The 25741-nt window shown below is 41.5% G+C and overlaps 1 protein-coding gene across 1 annotated transcript in view; it reads left to right on the top strand.

Moving 5' to 3' along the window:
* The first annotated feature begins 756 nt into the window (after positions 1–756).
* The window catches only part of GNAI1 (G protein subunit alpha i1), a 108043-nt gene continuing 83058 nt past the window's right edge, over positions 757–25741 (top strand). The window contains exons 1-2 of the mRNA XM_069587783.1: positions 757–1127; positions 1643–1811. Of these exons, the coding sequence (XP_069443884.1) occupies positions 1694–1811 (118 nt within the window). The 5' untranslated portion in view covers positions 757–1127; positions 1643–1693. The remainder of the gene's footprint in view (positions 1128–1642; positions 1812–25741) is intronic.

The raw sequence follows: 25741 nt of genomic DNA, 5'->3' as shown, positions 1-25741 counted from the left end.
TTCTTGAAATGGCAGTTCTTGAGCCCAGCATGTTTGACTACTGCAGAACAGGAAAGGGCATGTCCAATTAGGAGGAAACTGGCAATCTCTCCCAGGCCCCAGGCCTTCCTTAGGAGACCCACTCTAAGGCTATCCTTCCTGTAGCATGAGCTCAGCCTTACCTTCTTGGAAAACTCAAGCCCAGTTTTTTAAACAAAGTTTTTATTTTTATTTTTAGAAAATAAGACTTATAAATGGTTGCTCTTTGGTTTCTGTTAGAGCAATTACCTAATATAACACATCAAAGAAGACGTTTTTCTTTGCTACCAACCCAGTCTTATAATCAACCAACATTTCCTGTGATATCTGTAAGGAAAAGTGCAACTAACAGAGACCAGATCTTAAGCCTATGCTCATTGATGACACGCTGGGTGAGATGCCTCCAACGCCCACAGAAGTGATTTCTCCCAGACCAGGTAAAGCTGGAAGGATGGAGGCTATTGTGGATCAGTTCCATCTCATTTTATGGTTCAGGAAGCCAAAGCCTGCAATAAAGAATGACATGCCCAGTGGCTTCTGATTTACTAACATGGTCATGAATATTGGTGCAGAACTTGGCTTGGAAGCTTCTATGTCGCCCCAGAGGAGGTCAGTTACGGTGAGGAGCGGGTTTGTTTGTGTGGGTGTGTTGGCTCTTATTTTAAAAATAAACTCTTTGATTCTTTGTCTCATATTTTCTCAGGTTTGAGGAAATCCTTCAAAATGTTTTCTGCCTGTGGAAAGGAACGTGAAAATGGATGGTAGGAGGGAGGAGAGAAGGAAAAAAAAAAAAAAAGGAAGAAAGTTGACCTCTTGTCCTCCCGGGACTTTCTGTTCCGCACTTCACCTGCTCGGCTTTCTCCATGGCTCCATTCCCAAACCAGCTCTCTCTATCTCCCACCGCCATGAAGGCCCGCTAACACGGGTTTGCATTTTGAAAACCCTCGCGCGCCCGCCCGAGCTGGGCATGCTCAAACGCCCAGGACTGGTTTTTTTTCGGTTTCCAACTTTGGCAGCTCTCCCACCCGCACGCCAAGGGGCAGGTCCGCACACATCCCTGGGTGTGAGTAAATGGGAAGAAATTATCACACTCTCGAGGAGGAAGCCAGGTAGAGGAATTCCCCGAGAGGTTTGGGGCTCCTTGGCCGCTTCCCAGGGGCGCTTCCCACGGGCGCGCGCGGGTGGCCGGCCCTCGCGGGCTGTGCGGCGCCAGGGTCCGCGGCAGCGCGGGTGCGCGCGCCCATCCGAGGGGGCGAGGTCCGAGGGCTCGTGCGCGGGCGCGCGCTCTGGGAGTGGTCGCGGGGCGGCGGGCGGGGCGGCAGGGGCGGGGACGCGGCGGCGCGCGGACGCCTCGGCGAGCTGGGCTTCTTAGAGGCTGCAGCGCGGCCACCAGTAGGAGGCCGCTGGCAGCTGCTCCCAGAGCCTAGGAACCTGGTCTTAGGGGGCGCCTAGGGAGGCGAGGAGTAGAGCCTGACTGTAGAAAAGAGCTGCGCGGTGCTGCTCGCCCTTCGGCAGAGAGCGCTGCCCTCGCTCAGTTTCGGAAGGAGGTAGGGGTGGCGTGGCCGGCGTCAGGAGGAATTCGAACGCCTGCATCCAGAAAGAAAGAATTCACCTGTGTTTCGAGGCAGCGCGCCGGACTTGGAGGGAGCGGCAGCCAGCTTTCGCTCCTGGCACAATGGGCTGTACGCTGAGCGCCGAGGACAAGGCGGCGGTGGAGCGGAGTAAGATGATCGACCGGAACCTCCGGGAGGATGGCGAGAAGGCGGCGCGCGAGGTCAAGCTGCTGCTGCTCGGTAAGGGCGGCCGGGCCGGGTTGGGCGCCTGGTGGGCCTGGAACCCGGGGTTCGGGCGGCAGAGCCGGGCGCGGCTGTGCTGGGCTCTTTGGCGTTGGGAAACCCGGAGGGGACGTGCCAAAGCGGCGGAGGGCGCATCGTGTAGCGTCCGAGGATGGTTTCGGAGCGCGAGCTTGTGCCGCGCAGAGCTGAGGCGGGGGCCCCTCTCCTCGGTCTTCTTCTCTTTGCTCCCTTGGCCGCGGAGAACTCGCCGGTGGCGCGGCAAGACTTCACTCGCGTGCCTGGTGTGAAATTTCACCAGGAGCCCAGGAGCGGTTCGCAAGGAAGCCCCCTTCTTTTAAGTTAGCTCAGCTTTATCAAAATGAAAGGGCATTGGCGAAAAAGAAAGAAAAGCACCCCCCGCACTAAAACCCTGCGTACAAGGCATCGTATCGCGGTTGTGGTTTCCTCGAGGATGTCAAGAGTGCCATGTTTTGTGAAATCAGTGCACCTTTTGTGGGGCCTCCTTAGGGTTGAATTGTGTCTTTCTGGTGAACTTCCTATGGCGACTCAGTAAGTGTTAAAGGAGCACTGATTACATTTACCTTGCGTAGGGGAAGTAGGCTATGCTGGATTTTTAAAAATAACTGTGGGGATATGAGAACCACCAAAGTTGGGTAACTGGCTTCAGTAAAACCGATGTGAAAGGTGTGAATGGGTCACACGGGACAACAGGATTCTTCTCTGCTGCCAGGGCTTCTGATGAATGAGATTTGCCAGGTCGACGCAAGGCTTTTATTTGTTCTTAGTATTGTTCTGGTGGTAAAACGCTCTGCGGAGGTCTTTTCCAGCTGTTTGAAGGAAGGGAACGTGAAAAGAGTAATCCAGGATTTTGATTGAGGGATACATTTGGAAAATATTCACAGTTTAAGATTTTTGATGTGTGAGTTAGGATTTTCTTTTGTTTGCCCCGCCCCCCCACCCCCCGCAAACACACCACCCCCCGCAAACACACCACACCACCCTACCTATAGGTAGCAAAGTAGGTGAAAGATTTCTCAGAATCTTTGTTTGCACTGCAGCGACTGCTTTTGTTTTTGTAACAGTTATAATAAAATAAATACTATTGCACAAGCCTATTTTCAGTAAGCTTCTGTTTCATTGGTTTAATGAGTGCAGGAAAAATGGTGGGTTTTTTTCTCCATTACTAGTAGGCTTAGAAGCTGCAAACTTGGCATGACTAAAAGTAATAATGATCTGAGTCATTCTACAAGTAAACTGTGAAATAACTTTGCATTTTAGAGACCTGGTGGTTTTTCCACACCTCCCCCTACCCAAAGTAAATCTTTCTCAGTTCATACTGTTTACCTAAGTTTTTACATTAATAAGAAATAGTCTTTTGAGTAAGGCAATATATTTTTAGTATCTTGAACACAGAAGGGACATACCTTGGTATGGGAACATATAGGTGCTCCTCTTTCAAATGGAATGTGCTTCAGACAAAAATGGAGAAAGGATTGAAAAGTTCTCTTCAGCAGTTTGTGCACTCCTGCTCTGATGTATTATTTCAGTGTATTGTGTGACGCTCATTTTGAGCCAGCTATCCACCATGTTTGTTTAAAGCCTTGGAAAATGAGTCCTCTGGTATGGTAATATGCTTTACATAGATGTCTATTAGAAATAGACAAGGATAAGGGTCCAAGGAGTTGGTGTTTGCTTATATTCAGAAGAGATCAGTATTTCTCAAACTTAGCACTACTGGCATTTTGGATGGAATATCTCTCTGTTGTGAAAGCTGTGTTGTGCCTTATAGGAAGCTTAGCAGAATCTTTGGCCTCCAACTAATGTCTCAAACATGCCCTAGGGGCAAGTTTAATCTCAGCTGAGACTAGCTCTTCTAGACTGAAAAATATATACTGAATATGTAGGGTAGAACCTGAGTTTGGATCTCTACCATGAACTGTAGTGAGAACTCTGAGGGAGGTGTAGCAGAGCTACGATTTTCAGAAGAAATTAAGGAGTTTTGTTTCTCCATACCAAGTACATTAGAAGGCTTTCAAAATGACTTAAAATCTTTAGGTAGCTAATTTTTTTCAGCTCTCTTTTTTAGCTTTAGTCTTGTGCTGTTCCCACACCTTTTCTCTGTAGAAGTCCCATCATAGCATCATATTATTGGCCCAGTGAATTAGGCCTTACAAAACAGAGGACCTCCTCGTCTGTCTTACTCCCATCCTACCCTCTACCCTTTTGCCCAGAGTTCCAACATTCTAGTTCCTTTAAACAGAATGTTGGCTTATTCTTGGAATGTTTGAAAAAATATTTCTTTTTCCTAGTTTGACTTTAGCAGTGAAGTGTTGACCTTTGGTTCTTTGGGGGATTTTTTTTTTTAGTTCTTAGTGTGTAAAGAGCTCAATTAAATCATTCCATGTAAAACGCAGCAACTGAATCATCTAGAAATATAAAATGGTGTCTAGGTAACCTATAACCAATGTCAATTCCATTTACATCTCGTTTTCTGTTTATTTTTTTTTTCCTCATCAAATGTTTTTTTTTTTTAATTTAAGGCGTAAAGCACCTAAGGTACCTAAGTTACCTTTAAGATGGTGTAGTAAATAGTCCATTATATTTCATTTTTTATTAAGGCAAGAATTATATTTTAGACATTGTGGTTGAGAGATTCAGGTATAAGACACACAGGAGTAAAAAGTTTTTGGTACTGGATGTCTATGTTATTGGGAACAAATATATATATTTTAAACTCAGAGGTATTTCACTATCCTTATTAGGAGCAGTGAATTAGGCCTTACAAAACAGAGGACCTAGTCTAATTGACCTAAAGAAAATTAGGTCAGGGTTTAAGTGGTTTGACCTTTTAGATTTAGCTTTCAGCCTTTAATATTAGAGTGATAATCCTAAAGAAAGAAACTTATTTTAATAATGAAAGTTTTCTTTCCATTATATGTGACTTTCTCAAGGGAAAATCTTATTGTTATATCTTTGAGGATGTTACAACTTACCATCATCATTAAACCTGTTTCAGTGAGACTATATTGTACATATGGATACTTATTACATATTTTATGATAATTTTCAATGATATATGAGGGTAGAAAATATGCCAATAAAATTTTTGCAAATTGTTTTTAAATTATTTGATTCTGAAACTTTGAGCTGTTATTCTCTCTCACTCCACCCATTATCCTTCCCTCCACCAGAGTCATCTCCACAAACAAACAAATACAAATCCACACCTTTTATCTTCTTCTTTAGCTTCTTAAAATGATGTGAGGAACTGGATCTCTTCTACTTGGTGAATATTTTTCCATTCCTGCCACTGACGAGCTATTTGAGGAACTATACCGTTCATTGCTTTGCTTTCTTTAAACTTTTCCCGTGACTCCCCTAATTGAGAAATTATGGCATTGCAGAACTTTTGATTTTGCATTGCTTTAGCTATTTGCTTAGAGTTGGCTCAGGATCTTAGATGTCAGAAAGTTCCTTGAGTGAGTGAGTGGATCTGGTATTTCAACAGAGGTTGTTTCTCTCTTCCTCACCTGCTTTGTATTAGCAGTTACTGTAATAGAAGCCACAGGTGGTGGGGATTTATTTATGTTTTGAAAGTGCTGATGTTTCTGTATCTTCTCCTTTCCATTCTCATCTTTTATAGTGCAGGTTCTACTCTGCCTCTGGCAGCCCAGTTGCAGCAGACTTTCCTGCCTTTGCTTTCATTCACCTCTAGCCTGCAGTAGATATCATGCTAACTCCAGAAAACCATTCTTGACTTGTCCTTTCCTGTAGAATCAAAGCTTTCTTGTAGACCTAGCTTCCCTCTGTCCTCGTGCTCTTTTCCTCAGGGCACCATTCTTCTCCAAACAGGAATGCTTGGCATATGGTGAAGCATATTTGCACTCTGGCTTCCAGAGTGATTTCGCCTTATGCCCTATCCGCTTCCCAAACTATTGTGAAACTTCAGGAACAGAATCTTTGTAAGTTGTCCTGACAAACCTTTTATTTTGTCAAGTCCATATTTAGTTCTTAATTATGTTAATATCTTGTGTAGGACTAGAATTCACCTGCAATATAAACCTTATACTTTGCCATTTTCAGTATTGATGGGAATGTAAACAGAAAGGAAACAGTAAAAGTAAATGACAACCAATAAGTGCATGGTATCTAAAAGCAAGTTGACTGCACAGTCATTATGTTTATTTGACACATTAGGTAAATTCAAGAAAATGACAATGGATATCTGAGGAGGGTCTTTTATGTTGTTATACAGTATTATTCCTTAAAATTATTTTTTTGTATTAAGCCTAGATCTCATTTTTTTACTCTTTATTTTTACACTGTTAGTTATAAAGAACATGAAATTAATTTATCAATGATAGTAAGTCAGTTCAGTTCAATCACTCAGTCCTGTCTGACTCTGCAACCTCATGGACTGCAGCACGCCAGGCCTCCCTGTCGATCACCAACTCCCGGAGCCTCCTCAGACTCATGTCCATCAAGTCCACAATACGATCCAACCATCTCATCCTCTGTCATCCCTTTCTTCTCCTGCCCTCAATCTTTCTCAGCATCAGGGTCTTTTCAGATGAGTCAGTTCTTTGCATCAGGTGGCCAAAGTTTTGGAGCTTCAGCATCAGTCCTTCCAATGAATATTCAGGACTGATTTCCCTGAGGATTGACTGCTTGGATCTCCATGCAGTCCAAGGGACTCTCAAGGGTCTTCTTCAACACTACAGTTCAGAAGGATCAATTCTTTGGTGCTCGGCTTTCTTTATAGTCCAACTCTCACATCCATACATAACTACTGGGAAAACCATAGCTTTGACTAGACAGACCTTTGTTGGCAAAGTAATGTCTCTGCTTTTTAATATGCTGTCTAGGCTGGTCATAGCTTTGCTTCCAAGGTGCAAGCGTCTTTTAATTTCATGGCTGCAGTCACCATCTGCAGTGATTTTGGAGCCCCCCCAAAATGAAGTCTGTCACTGTTTCCGTTGTCTCCCCGTCTATTTGCCATGAAGTGATGGGACCAGATGCCATGATCTTAATTTTCTGAATGTTGAGTTTTAAACCAACTATTTCATTCTCCTCTTTCACTTTTCATCATGAGGCTGTTTAGTTCCTCTTTGCTTTTTGTCTGTCATAAGGGTGGTGTCATCTGCATATCTGAGGTTATTGATATTTCTCCCGGCAATCTTGATTCCAGCTTGTGTTTCATCTGACATTTCGCATGGTGTACTCTGCACATAAGTTAAATAAGTAGGGTGAGAGTATACAGCCTTGACACCCTCCTCTCCCTATTTGGAACCAGTCTGTTGTTCCATGTCCAGTTTTAACTGTTGCTTCTTGACCTGCATACACATTTCTCAGGAGGCAGGTCTGGTATTCCCATTGTTAGAAGAATTTTTCACAGTTTGTTGTGATCCACACCATCAAAGGCTTTAGCATAGTCAATAAAGCAGAAGTAGATGTTTTTCTGGAACTCTCTTGCTTTTTTGATGATCCAACAGATGTTGGCAATTTCTTATTCCTCTACCTTTTCTAAATCCAGCTTGAACATCTGGACATTCACAGTTCACATACTGTTGAAGCCTAGCTAGAAGAATTGTGAGGATTAGTTTGCTAACATGTGAGATGAGTACAGTTGTGCAGTAGTTTGAACATTCTTTGGCATTGCCTTTCTTTGGCATTGGAATGAAAACTGACCTTTTCTAGTCCTGTGGCCACTGCTGAGTTTGCCAAATTTGCTGGCATATTGAGTGCAGCCTTTTCAAAACATCATCTTTCAGAATTTTAAATAGCTCAACTGGAATTCCATCACCTCTACTAGCTTTGTTCGTAGTGATGCTTCCTAAGGCCCCCTTGTCTTCGCATTCTAGGATGTCTGGCTCTAGGTTAGTGATTACACCATCGTGGTTATCTGGGTCATGAAGATCTTTTTTGTATAGTCCTTCTGTGTATTTTTGCCACCTCTTCTTAATATCTTCTGCTTTTGTTAGGTCCATACCATTTCTGTCCTTTATTGTGCCATCTTTGCATGAAAAGTTCCCTTGGTATCTCTAATTTTCTTCAAGAGATATCTGTAGTCTTTCCCATTTTGTTGTTTTCCTCTGTTTCTTTGCATTGATCACTGAGGAAGGCTTTCTTATCTCTCGTTGCCAGTCTTTGGAACTCTGCATTCAAATATGATACCCATATTATAGGATGTGGTGGAAGATATTATTTAAACCTTGAAAAGAGTGCTAGGATTTTTAAGACAACAATTGAGTGTCCAACCACAATGTTGATTTGTATTTTGTTATGCACTTCTCTCTACCTTGGAAAATTCAGTATACCACAGATTTACATGGGAGGACCTGATGTATTTGTCATATTTCTAAGTTGTATTTTTTGGTCACATGTTCTGGCTTGTAGTGACCCAGTGTCTGGCATCCCAGAGTGTGACACTGGACCCCAGATGGCATCTGAGTTGAATAAGCTAAAGTCAGCGGCACCTGGTTTTGTAATGCTTTAGGCTGTATTCTGTTATAATTTGTTAAATACTAATTAAAACCTGTAACAGAAGCGGGGCTAAAAATCTTAACAGAAATGGAACGAAACAATTTTAAAAGGAACGTTCATTACCATAAACTTAGTGGCTTGAAACAGTGCACAGTTTATTACCTTTACTTTCTGTAGGTCAGAGCCTTATGCCAAACTCAGATCAAGATGTTGTTAGGGCTACTTTTCTTCTGGAGGTTGTGGAAGAGAATCCAACCTCTGTCTAGAGACTACCTGCTTTCATTGGCTCCTGGCCTCGTCTTCATCTTCAAAGCCAGCAGTGGCGAGTGGAGACTTTCTCATGTAGCATCACTCTCTTGTCTCCCTCCTTCACCTATAAGGACCTTTGTGATCACTTTGGGCCCACCCAGATAATCCAGGATAACAGGCTTATCTCAAGCTGAGTCTTGAATCACATCTGCAAAGTTCCTTGTTTTGTAGGATAGCATGCTAATAGATTCCAGGGGCTGGGGGCATGGGCATCTTTGGGGACTGTTATTCTGTCTACTATAATCTGCCCTCTGGCTCCCAAAGATTCATGTGTGTTCCACGTGCAAAAACAGTTGTTGCTATTCAGTCACCAAGTTGTGTCTGACTCTGCACCCTCATGAACCACAACACGCCAGACTTTGGTGTCCTCCACTGTCTCCTGGAGTTTGCTCAAATTCATGTCCACTGAGGTAGTGATGCCATCCAACCATCTTATCCTCTGTCGCACTCTTCTCTTGCCCTCAATCTTTCCCAGCATAAAGGAAGGTCTTTTCCAATGAGTCGGCTCTTCGCATCAGGTGACCAAAGTATCAGCTTCATCATCAGTCCTTCCAGTGAATATTCAGGTTTGATTTCCTTTAGGATTGACTGGTTTGATCTCCTTAAAGTCTCAGCCCTTTACGGCATCAATTTAACACCTGAAATCTCATCCAGATCTCAGAATCTACTTCTGGTAAGGGGGAGCATCTTCATATAATTCATACTGGAACCAAATTTCTTTTTATCTGTGAACCCGTGAAACTAGAAAACACGTTATCTACTCTGAGAATATAGTAAGAATGCGCAGCTTATAAAACAGGCATCAGTTCAGTTCAGTCACTCAGTCGTGTCTGATTCTTTGCAACCCCATCAACTACAGCACGGTAGGCTTCCCTTTCCGTCATCAACTCCCAGAGCTTGCTCAAACTCATGTGCATCGAGTAGGTGATGCCATCCAACTATCTCATCCTCTGTCGTCCCCTTCTCCTCCTGCCCTCAGTCTTTCCCAGCATCAGGGTCTTTTCCAGTGAGTCAGTTCTTCGCATCAGGTGGCCAAAGTATTGGAGCTTTAGCTTCAACATCAGTCCTTTCAGTGAATATTCAGGACTGATTTGCTTTAGGATTGATCTCTCCGCAGTCCAAGGGACTCTCAAGAGTCTTCTCCAACACCACAGTTCAAAAGTATCAGGATACCAGTAATAGTCATTCTCATTCAGAAAGGGATAAAGTGGAAAGAAAAAGGCCTGCGTATTCAGTCCCATACACTTTGCAAACTACTTTGGGTTTCAAGGCCTACGAACACTCTTGGTGACTCTGCTTCACTTTCTGGCCTCTGGACTCCGCCCTTCAGTTTTCATCTTGTCTTTTCAAGGAAAGGCAGCGCCGTTTTATCAGCCTGTTTCTTGTCTGTATGATGGTGATCTGACAGCATTCTTTCATTTTGTACTTTTTTCCTCTCCCATTTTCCAATAACCGGTAAGAGAAAAACAGGTTGCACCTTCAGCAGTTTGCTTGCCAACCTCCTTGTCTAAATATGCAAGTTTATAGTTCACAAGCTCTGCTTTCCACACAACTGCAGGACATAATTCACTGATGCTTTGCCATGACATATCAGGGGTTCCCTTTCCTCTAGTTTCTAATAATACATTCCTCCTTTCCATCCACATCCTCAGCAGCAGCACATGTTATGTTCGCCTGTTTATTGACAGTCTGTTCATGATGGTATTCAGTTTTCTCTACCATCTTCCTCACTTTCTTCTGAGTCTCACCAGGGGAGCCATTAATATCTATATTTTAAAAAGCATGTCCAGGCAAATCTTGGCTTTTTTTTTTCCCTGCTCCTGAAAATTCTTTCAGCTTCTACCCATTGCTTCATTCTAAAACCATTTCCGCATTTTTAGTATTTGTTGTAGCAACACTGTACTTCCAGATACCCTCACTGATATCTCATGTTTAACTTTAGGGATGCACAATGTTAGTAATTTTATATCCTTTGGTCCCTTGTAATTTACTGAACTGTTAGACTAACAGCGAAACCACCAGTTTCTGGTGCTTCATATTGAACTTGCGGTATTTCACTGGAGACGTAGTGTGAATTAATGACTTTTCCTTTGTTTGCCTCCTCTTCAGTGAAGCTTTTCTGGACCGTTCAGTCTAAATTAGTCTTCTTTCCTCTCCCTTCCAAGTTACACCATTTTGAAATCATCTTGTCCATTTACTTTTGTGTTTCTCGCATCTCTACACGCGGATTGGTTTCATCGGAGCACGAACCCTGTACGACTTAGCACCTACTGAGGAGACACATACTGTCTTTTCATAAGCATTAATTAAATGAGTAACTAGTTAAATGATTCATTTTGAGTAATAGTCTTTAAAAGGGAAAAAGTCAATATATTATCCTTGTGATTTGGGTAAATTAGTGAATTTTGGCCCATTGTATCTCTATTTATGTATAATACCTTGCTAGTTACAAGTAACTAGATAGAACCTACTATGTTATTTCTAACAGAGTTCTAAAAAATAACATAGAGGACCAAATTCTTGTTACATGATCAGAAAAATATTTTTACTCTTGGTAAGTGGTGGAGTAAAATGTGATTGTTTATTTGTATATTCTGAATATATTTTTTTAACTGTTTTATACTGAAGTATAACCAGTTTACAGTGTTGTGATAGTTTTAGGTGGGCAACATAGGGACTCAGCCATACATATACATGTATCCATTCTCCTCCAAAGTCCCCTCACATCCAGGCTGCCACATGACAATGAGCAGAGTTCCCTGTGCTACACAGTAGGTCCTTGTTGTGAACACATTGTTTTTAACAAGATTGTTACATTGCTACTTCACATACTATTTGAATGCTTTGTTTTGAATGCTTTCTTAAAATGCATACAGTAATGCAACAAGACATTAAATATACTCTCACAACCGTATCTGGCCTATAGGATGATGCCCCGGTGGGTAACTTTGGCTTGCAGGAGCCAGCAGGGCTGCTCAGAAGCTCATCAGTTCTTTATGTCTCGCTGGCCTTCGTCTGGTGAGAATTGTTATTGGTGGCATTTGTAAATGTGGTTCATATTTTTGGTATTTTTCCTTAGGTTTGCTAACTCCTTGGGAGAATGCACAGTCTCCTTAGGGAAAGAAAAGTGGTATAAGAGACACCGGGGGAGGGGACTGCTTTGTTGATCTTGTGAGGTGAGAGTGGATGCGGCATGCATCTCAGAAATCAAGTGGTTACAGATCTGCCCATTGCCTTCATGTAGTTCTGAGGGACTGTTGGATTCTGTCAGCTGTGAGCGTGGTATTGTACCTGAACCTACAATCTAGAAGAGACTTTGCCATCTATAGTTTACGTTCTTACTTTTTCCATGTATAAGGACTTTTATTCCTCCAAGGGTTTGTTGTTGTTATTCTGTAGGAAGACTCTCCACTTGGGAAAGGTGGTTGACCCAGAACTTGGGCAGTAAAATGTTTTCTTTAAGACCTTGGGCAGGTTATCCAGTTCTGTAAGCCTCAGTTTTCTATAAATTCCAGACGATAAGCATTGCTATCCTATAGGGCTGGGAGACAAAGTAAGGTAATATATCTACAGTACGTAGAGCAGTTGTTCATGGCACACACATCTTAAAAAGTATTGATATAAGCTGTTATTATGAATACTTCAGAGACTCCATGGAGTCAGCCCTTGCTCCCTGCCTCCTTGCAGTTTGATCCATTTATGGTCACAAATATTAAATCTTTTTGTTGACTCTTCTTAGCAAAGGGTGTGTACATAGCTGAAGAAGTATAAAGTCAGTCGTAATTACTAGTTTCCAATCCCACCTCAGCTTTGTTCTGGGACTTGGATTTCTGTTAACAGACTCCCCACTGGGAATAGACCAGCTAAATACCTGTGCTAGGTTAAGAATTCTGTAGAGAGTGAATTTTGAGTAAATAGAAAACTTTACAAATGATTTAGAGGTAATTTTCTCTCCATTTTATTACCCATTCATAGAATAAATGCAGCAATTTCCTGCAAACTTTCCTTTTGTCTTTCTTAAAAATAAAACATAGCTGTTAATATAAATTATGAAACATAATTTGAGTTGATTCAAATGAATATGCCATTTATCACTGAAGTTTATGATTATTTCCCACAAATTTTAGAACTTTTCTGAAACTTCCTGTATTGCTAACTCAAATAGATTCCTAATAAAACTCCAGAATTAAAATGAATTTACTTTTATGAGAGAAGCAGCATCTCTTGAAAAGTGGTCATAACCTTGAAATAGAAACAATGAAGCTTTGAATTTGTTACAGTACTTATTTTAATAATTTTTCAAAGACGTCCCTTAAGACTTAACCTTGAATTACATGGAATTGTTCCATTTACCATGCCTATTTAACCTATTTAAGGTTTGTACCAGATTTTTTTTTAATCTGGGTAATATACTTATCTAATCTACAATATATTTTTTCTTGTTTGGGCACATGCCTTTAATTTATTTCAGAAGCATGGAACCTGTAAGTAAACCATACAAGATCAATATAATGTAGTAGGAGAAGAAAACTGCCTTTGATTAGTAGTGTTGAAGTTAATCTTCTGAAGAATAACATATTTCTATGCAATTTAAAAATTTGACCCACTGAATTTTTACAAACTGAGCACGTCAGTGTCCCTAACAACCAGATCAAGGCATACCTGCCAGGGATGCTTTGTGACAATAAAGTGGTGATGCTGGTCCCTGGAGTTGCTGGAAGTGATGAGATGGGGCTCTCCCAGCTCAACGCCAGTGCACTGCGATGGCTTCAACACCTTCATCCTCTCTTGGCACACAGGACGTTCCCATCCTCTTCACACTCCCCTAAAGTCTCCTGTGTCCTGTTCCATAAATATTATCAAGTCATGCCTGGCATTAAAAGTAATAGAATCCGGACAAAAATTTAAAGTGATAAAATCATACACTCCTTTAAAAATGTTTCATCCCATATTTTGTCATCTAAACTTTTCAAAATACTAGGCTATATTCCCATCATTTTCACTTTTAATTCAGTAGTTAAGCTGCTTTATGTTTTAAAATTGTGGACTTTTCTAGTGATACAGAATTATTGGAAACTATACAAACGCTCATGGAATGCACACCAGTATCTTTTTAAAAGAGATAATGTCTTGTGACTTTGCTCTGTTCACTGAAGTTTCTTTTATAATTAGTATGGGTTTCTCATTCTAACTTCCACATCTCTTAACCTCTCTCCTGTTTTTTTTTTTTTCATCCGTTTTTGTATGCTACTTAGGTAATCTAGTTTACTTTCTCAATTCAGTAATAAATTAATGTGCCTTGTAACATAAGTGGTTTTTTTTACTTCTAATGGTGACAATTTTACTTCTAGAAACTGTTTCTAATCTTTTTTAATAGTTTATTACTGTATTTTTTGTCTTAAAAAATCACTTTTATTAATACTAACTTCATAGTCTCTTTGCAGCTACTTGTAGTGTCTTGATTGTATCTCATGGTAAGTAGATTGTACTCTCTTGTAATTTTTATGTCTGAGTGTATATTAATCAAAACATGGCCTGTGTGAATTCTGGGCACCCGGTATTGGCTGCAGTTTTCCTCTGTTTTGCGAACTGAGGGCAGAGGACAGGTTTATTTCTCGTTTACCTAACATGGTGTTCTAACACTGAAAGCATCATCTCTCCTCCACTCACTAAACCACTTTCTTCTTCCTGTTTCCTTCTTAGTTCCTGTCACCACCAATCCTTCACTTTTTATTTGTTCTCACACCTAATTAGTCAAAATCACCATTGACTTTATTTTCTAAGTATTTTCCTGCCTTTTTTTTATGATCCAGCAACCTTGAATTTGAATATTTATGGTTCCTTTCACTCATGTACTCTCTCTCTCTCTTTTTTTTTTTGCTTCCCTCTACCCTTCACTTGAGTTGACTCATTGGAAAAGACTCTGATGCTGGGAGGGATTGGGGGCAGGAGGAGAAGGGGACAACAGAGGATGAGATGGCTGGATGGCATCATTAACTCGATGGACGTGAGTCTGAGTGAACGCGGGAGTTGGTGATGGACAGGGAGGCCTGGCGTGCTGCAATTCATGGGGTCGCAAAGAGTTGGACACGACTGAGCGACTGAACTGAATTGACCCTTCACTTACGGGGTCTCTGGTTAGGTTAAGAGGTGTGTGTGTGTGTGTGTGTGTTCATTCATGCGCGCCTGTGTGTGTGAGAGGTGTGTGTGTGTTCGCTGTGTGTGTGTATGGTCTCTGGTTAGGTTGAGAGGTGTGTGTGTGTTCATTCATGTGCGCCTGTGTGTGTGAGAGGTGTGTGTGTGTGTGTGTTCGTTCATGCGCGCCTGTCTGTGTGAGCCTAGTGGGGAGGGTCTTCTGGGGATCCTCATTCACTTCCATGGTGCCCGTGACCCTGGCAGACAGCTTGTTTGCTGTCTACTGGCACCCACTGCTGAAGTGGGGGTGTCCGTGCTGGTCCATTATGTCTCATTTAATCACAGCCAGGACCATCTGTCTCACTGCCGTGGCTGTCCTCTGTCTCTAGTGGTGCTCTGGGTCTCCTGGTCTCCCCCTTTCCAGACAGCCCTTTGTTGCAGAGCCAGAATGTGGTAGCCAAGCTGTGAGCCCCCTGAGAGCTCTGCCTTCTCTAGTCACCTCAAGCACGTGGAAGGTTCTGTGTGGCATTGATGCTGCGGAGATGCCAAGGTTCTGGAGGGAGATGAACTTGCGTGTTCTCTCTGCAGAGTCACCCCACCGGGCTGCCTGAATGTGTTGCTGCCTTAGGCAACTTTCTTCTCCCATGATCCCAAATAGACTGCCTTTAGCAGTCTCTTCTCTGACATCCCATTCACGCCTGAAATGTGGGCTCAAACAGAAGATCAGCATAGAGATGACTGCATTCCTCCCTTGTCCCCATGTGCCTTTTGCAGTTGCTCCCAGACCACTGAGTGCCTTGTGGCTGCCAGGGTTGCAGTCTCTGCTGTGTGATACCTAGAAAGTATGCCATGTGTATTCACCCATTTCTGTCTTGATGACACTAATGAACCCTTTTCTACCTCTTTCCCATTATTCATGTAAATGTGAAAGAGAAAAAAAAAACACAAAAAATTTAAAAATATTTCTCACATTACATTCTCTGTTGTCCTTTACCTTCCTGCTCTGAAGCTGGTTTTTTTCTGCTACTGTCCTAATTGTGAGTTCTTGCTGCTCCATGTGTGCTCACCTTTATTTTCCTAAAGCAGCTCTTCTTAAGCACAAAAAGGTAAGTTGGAATCTTTTAAAATGTAGGTTCTAATTCAGTAGGTCTGGGATGGGATCTGAGTTTCTGCGTTTCTCACAAGCTCAGAGGGGATCCCTTGGCTGCTGATCCACAGCCCAGGCCATACTTGGAGAAGCAAATTCCTTGAGTAGGTGATCCTCCTGGATTGTTCCCATTTATCCATTTGTACACATTTTGCAAGACTTATCCTGTCTTTGCCACATTCTTGAAGCCTCCCATAACCTTCTCAATAAAGTATTTAAAACAGCACTTTGCTCAAAGTAAGCACTCATTATGTTTTATGCAGCCACATATATGTACATACATGTAAAATGCTTGTTGTTGTTTTATCGCTGAATCATGTCTGACTCTTTTGCAACCTCATGGACTGTAGCCCACTAGGCTCCTCTATCCATGGCACTTCCCAGGCATGAACACTGTACTGGGTTGCCGTTTCCTTCTTCAGGGAATCTTTCCGACCCAGGGATCGAACCCACGTCTCTTATGTCTCCTGCATTGGCAGGTGAATTCTTTATCTGTGAGCCACTAAGGGAGTCCTGTATAATTCTTACCACTTATCATTTTGTTGTCAACTTTTAATGTTAATCTGGAGTCTTGTTTTAGTAGTGCATTTTGAAAAAAAACTACTTGATACTATCTTGCATGGAAGCATGCACTTCCTGGAAAGTGATCAAAAACTATAATTAGTGATAATGAATCTTCTGTGTGTTTAGCAAGAATTTTTACAGTGGATTTCTTCTTTTGATGATATAATTGTTCAGGTCAGGTTGAATGTGACCTTATAATTTTTTTATGAACATTTTCATCTGGTAAAGTTCATGATGAAATTCCTTTGTTACAAGTAAATAAAAGATAGTTACAAAGTCTGAGGAAGTTTATAGCCATTGCCACTTTTATAACCTCAGCTTTCCTAATCTATGTGCACATACAACGCATTTTTCCCTGCCCTTAAAGGGAGTTCTGGTCTTAGAAAACTTATCTGTCACATTAGTGTTTACTGACTTGCACTTACAAAATGTGATTAAATATAGCATAAATGTTCAATGACTTCTGTTTTCATTATAGTATCGTTAGCTGGCTGGGCTTACTTTAAGTTAGCTATGACATCTGGTTCTTATGAAACATGTAAATTCATTCAACGAATATTTATAGAATGCCAACCCTGTGGCCTGCATTGAGGTATCTGGGAATGGAAAAATCTTTGGGAAGCTGGTATTAATTAAAGTAGAGAAAGCATTCTTTAAGCATTTTACTGTTAGATAAGAACAATATGGTTATTTTTGGCTTGTTGTAAGTTTAAGTATTAAAAACTGGGTTCTGGGTTTCTTCCACTCTGACATTTGTCTTACCCTTTGTAGTAGAGATCATTTTAACTTTGCTCTGGATGATTGCATTTTATACGTCAAGTTGAATTTTACTGCTTTTTGCCAAAAGCTGTTCAAAAACTTTCAGAGCAGAAAATATGTAATGAGCTCCACAGTGACTTATACTGTACCCATGGTATTTCAGAACTAATTCCCAGAGAAGTTGTCAGTCTACCAATGTAGCCCATTGTAGTTCTTGCAGTCACATCCAAAGTAACTGAAGCTCTAATCTAAGAAGTAAACAGTATATAAAGAATGATTCTGAAAAATACGAAGCTCTTAACAGACTCTTCATAGTGGCTAGCTTTTGACAGTCAGTCAGCAGAACTGAAGCTTTGTGTGATTCATAGACTTGTGTAGAGTTTGAATTACATTTGGGTGTGTTGGATGTTTTTGTTCATTAGTGGACAAATGTTATTTTAAAAAACAAAAGTGTTAGAAAATTCAAACATCAGAATGAGTCTGTCAGGTATGCAGTTTATTTTTTCTGCATAAACATAGCCATGAAGAATTTCTAAAATGGGTTCCTCTACATGGGGGAATAAGTTGAGAGCTGAACTTTATTAATTTAAGAATCATAATATTCTAAAAAATAATTTGGCATAATGATTTGTCTGGATTCTGAAAGTTAAGATTTTGTGTGTGTGTGTGTGTGTGTTAGTCACTCAGTTGTGTTGGACTCTTTGTAACTCCATCGACTGTAGCCCACCAGGCTCCCCTGTCTATGGTATTCTGCAGGCAAGAATACTGGAGTGGATTGCCATTTCCTTCTCTAGGGGAATCTTCCTGACCCAGGATTTGAACACAGATCTCCCACATTGCAGGCAGACTCTTCACCGGCTGAGCCACCTGGGAAGACATCTAAGTTAAGATTAGATGTTTAGATTTTTTGATATTTCTAACTATTAAATACTATGTGGGTAAGTTTGCAGTCAGGTTAAATCAGCTTATTTGCTAGAACATTTCAAGTTCAAATATAGGGGTGTAATTAGTTGTCATGTGTTTTCCATATAGATAGTATGATTGAAGAGAAGTTGGTTTTTAATTGTGTATAGGTATAATTTTCATACTGTTCATTTACATTTGTTGTGATTTCAAGCTTTAGTTTACTATAATTAAGTTTCTAAAACTTGATGTGTGGCCTTAAGGAAGCATTTAGCCAGAGCATTTGTGGCATTAGTCTTTTGAATACATTTCTTCTATTAATAATGGATTATATGATATAGATCCATGGTGGTTTCATACTTCAATAGAGTCTGCTGTTACAGCTTCAGTAAAGAGACTTCATAAAAGACACATTCTTCAACTTTCTTGGACATAACATATTCACAAAGTTTTTTCTTCCTTTCTAGCTCTCTATTTCTCTTAATTTTATATTTAATGATATATCTCATTCTCTTAAATGTAAACTGGCATCTGTGCTGATAGATACAGTAAATATCTGACATAAGTATTTGAAGAACATTTCTGTTGCTAGGTGGGGCTCTTTATTGGCTACGAAGAGATACTCCTCAAGCCGGCTCTGACAAAAAGGGCATCATTATTACAAGAGGCTCAGAGGAAGTCCAAGGCTGAAACTGTTTAAAATGGCAGGTGGGGAATCAGGGCTGGAACCTTTGGTTCTGGCTTGTGTATAGCATTGCCTCCATGATTTCCATCCAGCCTCTGGTTTCCGCTTCCGTGAACTTAAAGTTCACATTGCACCACTCACAGCCTCAAACCCTTAATTCAGTAGAGTTCAGTTCACTCGCTCAGTCGTGTCCAACTCTTTGCGACCCCATGAATCGCAGCATGCCAGCCCTCCCTGTCTATCACCAACTCCCGGAGTTTACTCAAACTCATGTCCATTAAGTTGATGATACCATCCAGCCATCTCATCCTCTGTCATCTCCTGCTCCTCCCACCCGCAATCCCTCCCAGCATCAGGGACTTTTCCAATGAGTCAACTCTTCGCATGAGGTGGAAAGTATTGGAGTTTCAGTTTTAGCATCATTCCTTCCAAAGAACACCCGGAACTGATCTTTAGAACGGACTGGTTGGATCTTCTTGCAGTCCAAGGGACTCTCAAGAGTCTTTTCTAACACCACAGTTCAAAAGCATCAATTCTTCAACACTCAGCTTTCTTCACAGTCTAACTCTCACATCCATATATGACCACTGAAAAACCGTAGCCTTGGCTAGACAGACCTTAGTCGGCAAAGTAATGTCTCTGCTTTTGAATATGCTGTCAAGATTGGTCATAACTTTCCTTCCAAGGAGTAAGCGTCTTTTAATTTTATGGCTGCAGTCACCATCTGCAGTGATTTTGGAGCCCCCCAAAATAAAGTCTGACACTGTTTCCACTGTTTCCCCATCTATTTCCCCTGAAGTGATGGGACCAGATGCCATCATCTTCATTTTCTGAATGTAGAAATTTAAGCCAACTTTTTCAGTCTCCACTTTCACTTTCATCAAGAGGCTTTTTAGTTCCTCTTCACTTTCTGTCATAAGGGTGGTGTCATCTGCATATCTGAGGTGATTGATATTTGTCCCAGCAATCTTGATTCCAGCTTGTGCTTCTTCCAGCCCAGCGTTTCTCATGATGTACTCTGCATAGAAGTTAAATAAGCAGGGTGACAATATACAGCCTTGACGTCCTCCTTTTCCAATTTGGAACCAGTCTGTTGCTCCATGTCCAGTTCTAACTATTGCTTCCTGAACTGCATATAGGTTTCTCAAGAGGCAGGTCAGGTGGTCTGGTATTCCCATCTCTTTCAGAATTTTCCACAGTTTACTGTGATCAACACAGTCAAAGGCTTTGGTATAGTCAATAAAGCAGAAATAGATGTTTTTCTGGAACTCTCTTGCTTTTTCCATGATCCAGTGGATGTTGGCAATTTGATCTCTGGTTCCTCTGCCTTTTCTAAAACCAGCTTGAACAACTGGAAGTTCACGGTTCATGTATTGCTGAAGCCTGGCTTGAAGAATTTGAGCATTAGTTTACTAGCATGTGAGATGAGGGCAGTTGTGCAGGAGTTTGAGCATTCTTTGGCATTGCCTTTCTTTGGGATTGGAGTGAAAACTGACCTTTCCAGTCTTGTGGCCACTGCTGAGTTTACCAAATTTGCTGGCATATTGAGTGCAGCACTTTCACAGCATCATCTTTCAGGATTGAAATAGCTTAACTGGAATTCCATCACCTCCACTAGCTTTGTTCGTAGTAAAGCTTTCTAAGGCCCACTTGGCTTCACATTCCAGGATGTCTGGCTCTAGGTGAGGGGTCACACCATCATTATTATCTGGGTCATGAAGATCTTTTTTGTACAGTTCTTCTGTGTATTCTTGCCACCTCTTCTTAATATCATCTGCTTCTGTTAGGTCCCTACCATTTCTGTCCTTTATCGAGCCCATCTTTGCATGAAATGTTCCCTTGCTATCTCTAATTTTCTTGAAGAGATCTCTAGTCTTTCCCATTCTGTTGTTTTCCTCTATTTCTTTGCCTTGATCGCTGAAGAAGGCTTTCTTATCTTTCCTTGCTATTCTTTGGAACTCTGCATTCAGATGCTTATATCTTTCCTTTTGTCCTTTGCTTTTCGCTTCTCTTCTTTTCACACCCATTTGTAAGGCCTCCCCAGACAGCCATTTTGCTTTCTTGCATTTCTTTTCCATGGGGATGGTCTTGATCCTTGTCTCCTGTACAATATCACGAACCTCCATCCATAGTTCATCAGGCACTCTGTCAGTCCAATCTAGTTCCTTAAATCTATTTCTCATTTACACTGTATAATCATAAGGGATTTGATTTAGGTCATACCTGAACGGTCTAGTGGTTTCCCTACTTTCTTCAATTTAAGTCCACATTTGGCAATAAGGAGCTCTTGACCTGAGCCACAGTCAGCTCCTGGTCTTGTTTTTGCTGACTGTATAGAGCTTCTCCATCTTTGGCTGCAAAGAATATAATCAATCTGATTTCGGTGTTGACCATCTGGTGATGTCCATGTGTAGAGTCTTCTCTTGTGTTGTTGGAAGAGGGTGTTTGCTATGACCAGTGCATTCTATTCGCAAAACTCTATTAGTCTTTGCCCTGCTTCATTCCGCATTCCAAGGCCAAATTTGCCTGTTACCCCAGGAGTTTCTTGACTTCCTACTTTTGCATTCCAGTCCCTTATAATGAAAAGGACATATTTTTGGGGTGTTAGTTCTAAAAGGTCTTGTAGGTCTTCATAGAACCGTTCAACTTCAGCTTCTTCAGCATTGCTGGTTGGGGCATAGGTTTGGATTACCGTGATATTGAATGGTTTGCCTTGGAAATGAATAGAGATCATTCTGTCGTTTTTGAGATTACATCCAAATACTGCACTTCGGACTCTTGTTGACCATGATGGCTACTCCATTTCTTCTGAGGGATTCCTGCCCACAGTAGTAGATACAATGGTCATCTGAGTTAAATTCACCCATTCCAGTCCATCTTAGTTAGCTAATTCCTAAAATGTCAACGTTCACTCTTGCCATCTCCTGTTTGACCACTTCCAATTTGCCTTGATTCATGGACCTAACATTCCAGGTTCCTATGCAATGTTCTTTGCAACATCAGACCTTGCTTCTATCACCGTCACATCCACAACTGGGTATTGTTTTTGCTTTGGCTCCATCTCTTCATTCTTTCTGGAGATATTTCTCCACTGATCTCCAGTAGCATATTGGGCACTTACCGACCTGGGGAGTTCCTCTTTCAGTATCCTATCTTTTTGCCTTTTCATACTGTTCATGGGGTTCTCAAGGCAAGAATCTGAGTGGTTTGCCATTCCCTTCTCCAGTGGACCACATTCTGTCAAACCCTTAATTAGTTTTCAAAAATCAGACAGATCTGATCTGCCTGTCACAGCTTTTGCCTCAGGCTCTGGAGTCACAGGTCTTTGGTGGGTGAAGATTGGGCCTTCTGTTGGTCCAGTGCTCACTCTTTTCAGGTCCAGGCAGCTGTGGTCTGAGAGGAGTGCAGGGTCACTGAGCCTGCTTCTCAGTAAAGCCAAGAGGAGCTGTCAGACTGTTGAAGAAATATATGACATTGCTTCTGAATCCTTTATATATATCCAGTATAAGAAAATTATTTGTGCATTTCAGACAACAAAATTGCTTTCTGTTAAGCTTTCTATCAGTCCTGTTCATTATCTCCTATGTTCTGAACTGTTCAGTCTTGAGATTGATACAGTTCAGTTCAATTGCTCAGTCTTGTCCGACTCGTGTCCGACTCATTGCCATCCCCATGAACTGCACACGCCAGGCCTCCCTGTCCTGCACCATCTCTCAGAACTTGCTCTTCCCTTGTGGCTCAGCTGGTAAAGAATCCTCCTGTAGTCTGGGAGACCTGGGTTCGATCCCTGGGTTGAGAAGATCCCCTGGAGAAGGGAAAGGGTATGCACTGCAGTATTGTGGCCTGGAGAATTCCATGGACTGTATAGTCCATGGGTTCTCTAAGAGTTGGACACAACTGAACCACTTTGGCTTTCAGCCTTCTTTATGGTTTAGAATTGTTTAAATTGTTAGACCGTGTAAACTATGACGATATTGTATATTCACTTAGTTATATGTGCCTTCAGGATACACAACTAAAGAACTTTTAACAGAAGTAGAGAAGACTTTCTTATACAAGAAGAAAAAACATTGCAAATTGTAGTAGGCAAGATTGAGTAATTCATTCATATTAACATTGATGACATATGCACTCTAAACACAGTGGGGAGAAAACATAGCATATGTTTTGTGGAAGTGCAAATTAAAACGAGACACCATCTCACACTTGTTAGAATCAGGCAACACCAAATACTGAGCTGGACAACTTTCGTACTCTGTCAGTGGGAGCATCAGGGCAGAACCATTTGGGGTAATGTTTTGTCCATATCTAGTGAAGATATACATCCCTCAGACCAAGCAATCCCACTCCTAAGTATGGACTCCAGAGAAAGTGTTAACACTTATATCAAGAAAAATATTTCCTGCAATATTGTTAGTAGTAAAAGCAAAATTTGGAAATACTAGAATTATTCGTATTCAATGGCACCCCACTCCAGTACTCTTGCCTGGAAAATCCTATGGACAGAGGAGTCTGGTGGGCTGCAGTCCATGGGGTCCCTAAGAGTTGGACACGACTGAGCAGCAACTTCACTCTCACTTTTCACTTTCATGCATTGGAGAAGGAAATGGCAACCCACTCCAGTGTTCTTGCCTGGAGAATCCCAGGGACGGGGGAGCCTGGTGGGCTGCCATCTTTGGGGTCGCACAGATTCGGACACAACTGAAGTGACTTAGCAGTAGCAGTAGCAGGAGTAAATGAGCAGGAATAAATTAATACGAGTTTATATTAAAAATGAAGTACTGTAAACAACTCTACAAATGAAATACTCAAAGAGAAAGTGGATATATGATAAATCTCAGTGCCAATGTTAAGTTGCATATGCAGTTTGTAAATGATATGCTCTATGGCACACTCAGGGCTTCTCTGGTTGCTCAGCTAGCAAAGAATCCGCCTGCAATGCAGGAGACCTGGGTTTGATCCCTGGGTTGGAGAATGGAACGGCTACCCACTCCAGTATTTTGGCCTGGAGGGTTCTGTGTACTGTATAGTCCATGGAGTTGCAAGAGTCAGACACGACTCAGCAACTTTCTAGTCTATGGCGCAATCAAGTAAAGTTAAAAAAAATCTTAAGAACTATACCATATGCTTATAGGTACAAATGTGTATAGCAAAAGTCTAAAGAAATGCATGGAGAGGATAAACATCAAATTCAAAGTGCTGGTGATTCCTGAGAAGAGAGAGAGGGAATGAATGAGGGAGGGGTATCCAGGGTGCTATAGTGCTTTATGTCTCAAGCAGTATACTGGATACACCACACAGGTGTTGATTCTCTTATTTTCCAGATATTTCTGTTTGACGGAAATATTACATAAGAACACTGAAGTATTGTTACCCTTCGCTAATTCTTGTCAGTTTTGGCATCCTCATTTTTGGGTGTGTTTCACATCTGTTACTTGCTTGCTAATAATGTCCATTGTCTTGTTCATCATCTTTTTGTTGTTGTTGTTGCATTTTCATGTTAGGTTGAACTGTAGTAATTTCTTCCTACCAGAACTTCCTACCTACGTACTTTCTGCCCTTCATTCTAAATTAATGCTTCTGAGTGACAGCCTTGATCCTAGCAGTAACTACTCAGAAGTATGTAGTAGTTGTGATTACTTACAGAAAATTACCATGTATATGACTTTTGTAATCAAGAACCTCTGTGGTTTGGCGTCTGCCCTGCCTTTCCATATTTCCCATGATGATCCCTTGTCTCTCTCTGAACACTGCACCTGCTTTCCCCGTGGATACCCTTCCTCACGCGGTTCCTCTTTCTAGGAACACCCTTCCATCCTTCCCGATTTCCAGTCCTGCCCAAGAATGTTCATGAGTAGAGAGAGTTTGGAACAACCTTCGTCCAAATTGAAATATCTGGATCCTTAATAAAGAGAAAACAATTCTTACAGATTCCTAGTACTGTTTTAAATGTATTGCAATATCACTTGATTATATATAGTTGTGCAAGCATGTAATTAGGTTTAAAAAATCATATATTTCTTACTCCTAATTAGCTACGAAGCCAAAAAAATTACAAAACTACTTATACAATTCCCACTAACATTTATTCTGTGCTGGTTGTGTGATGAGTCAGGTATACATTGCCTTTGCTTTTGGCATGCCTGTACTAATAGGCAAAATGCCCCAATTCTCTCCTCCCCTTTCTCTAATTGAGTTATTCAAACCCCTCATTCCTATGGTCTCACTATCATTGGAATAAATGCCCATTGAGGCATCGTCTGTGGTAGCATGAATCATAAGGCTCAGTGCTATACCCACCAAGTAACCTGATTTTGTGCATGGGGGAAACAAGGTATATTTGGAGATAAATGCAGAGTCACTAATAAATAGTAAAGTGACTGCCATAGCAGATGCCACACACATCAAACATGGTCTTACTCTCAAGGAATTCCAATTCAGTTGCTCAGTCATGTCCGACTCTTTGCAGCCCCATGGACTGCAGCATGGCAGGCTTCCCTGTCCATCACTAATACCCAGATCTCGCCCAAACTCATGTCCATCGAGTCGATGATGCCATCCACCCATCTCATCCTTTGTTGCCCACTTCTCTTCCTGCCTTCGATCTTTCCCAGCATCAGGGTCTTTTCCAGTGACTCAGTTCTTCACATCAGGTGGCCAAAGTATTGGAGCTTCAGCATCATTCCTTCTAGTGAATATTCAGGACTGATTTGACTGGTTTGATCTCCTTGCTGTCCAAGGGGCTCTCCAATAGTCTTCTCCAACACCACATTTCGAAAGCATCAAAACTCAAGGAGTTTAGTGGTAACATAAAGCAAAAGGAAACATTACAGGAAGAAAAAATGCTGGAGGTGGTATTTGAACATATACAGGGAGGCACCAGGATTTCAAATTCAGAGCTGGTCACTCTTCAGTCCTTAAGCTATTAACGGATACAAGCAA

Source organism: Ovis canadensis, chromosome 4, assembly GCF_042477335.2.
Source record: "Ovis canadensis isolate MfBH-ARS-UI-01 breed Bighorn chromosome 4, ARS-UI_OviCan_v2, whole genome shotgun sequence".
Classification (NCBI taxonomy): domain Eukaryota; kingdom Metazoa; phylum Chordata; class Mammalia; order Artiodactyla; family Bovidae; genus Ovis; species Ovis canadensis.
This window is presented reverse-complemented; position numbering and strand designations above follow the sequence as displayed.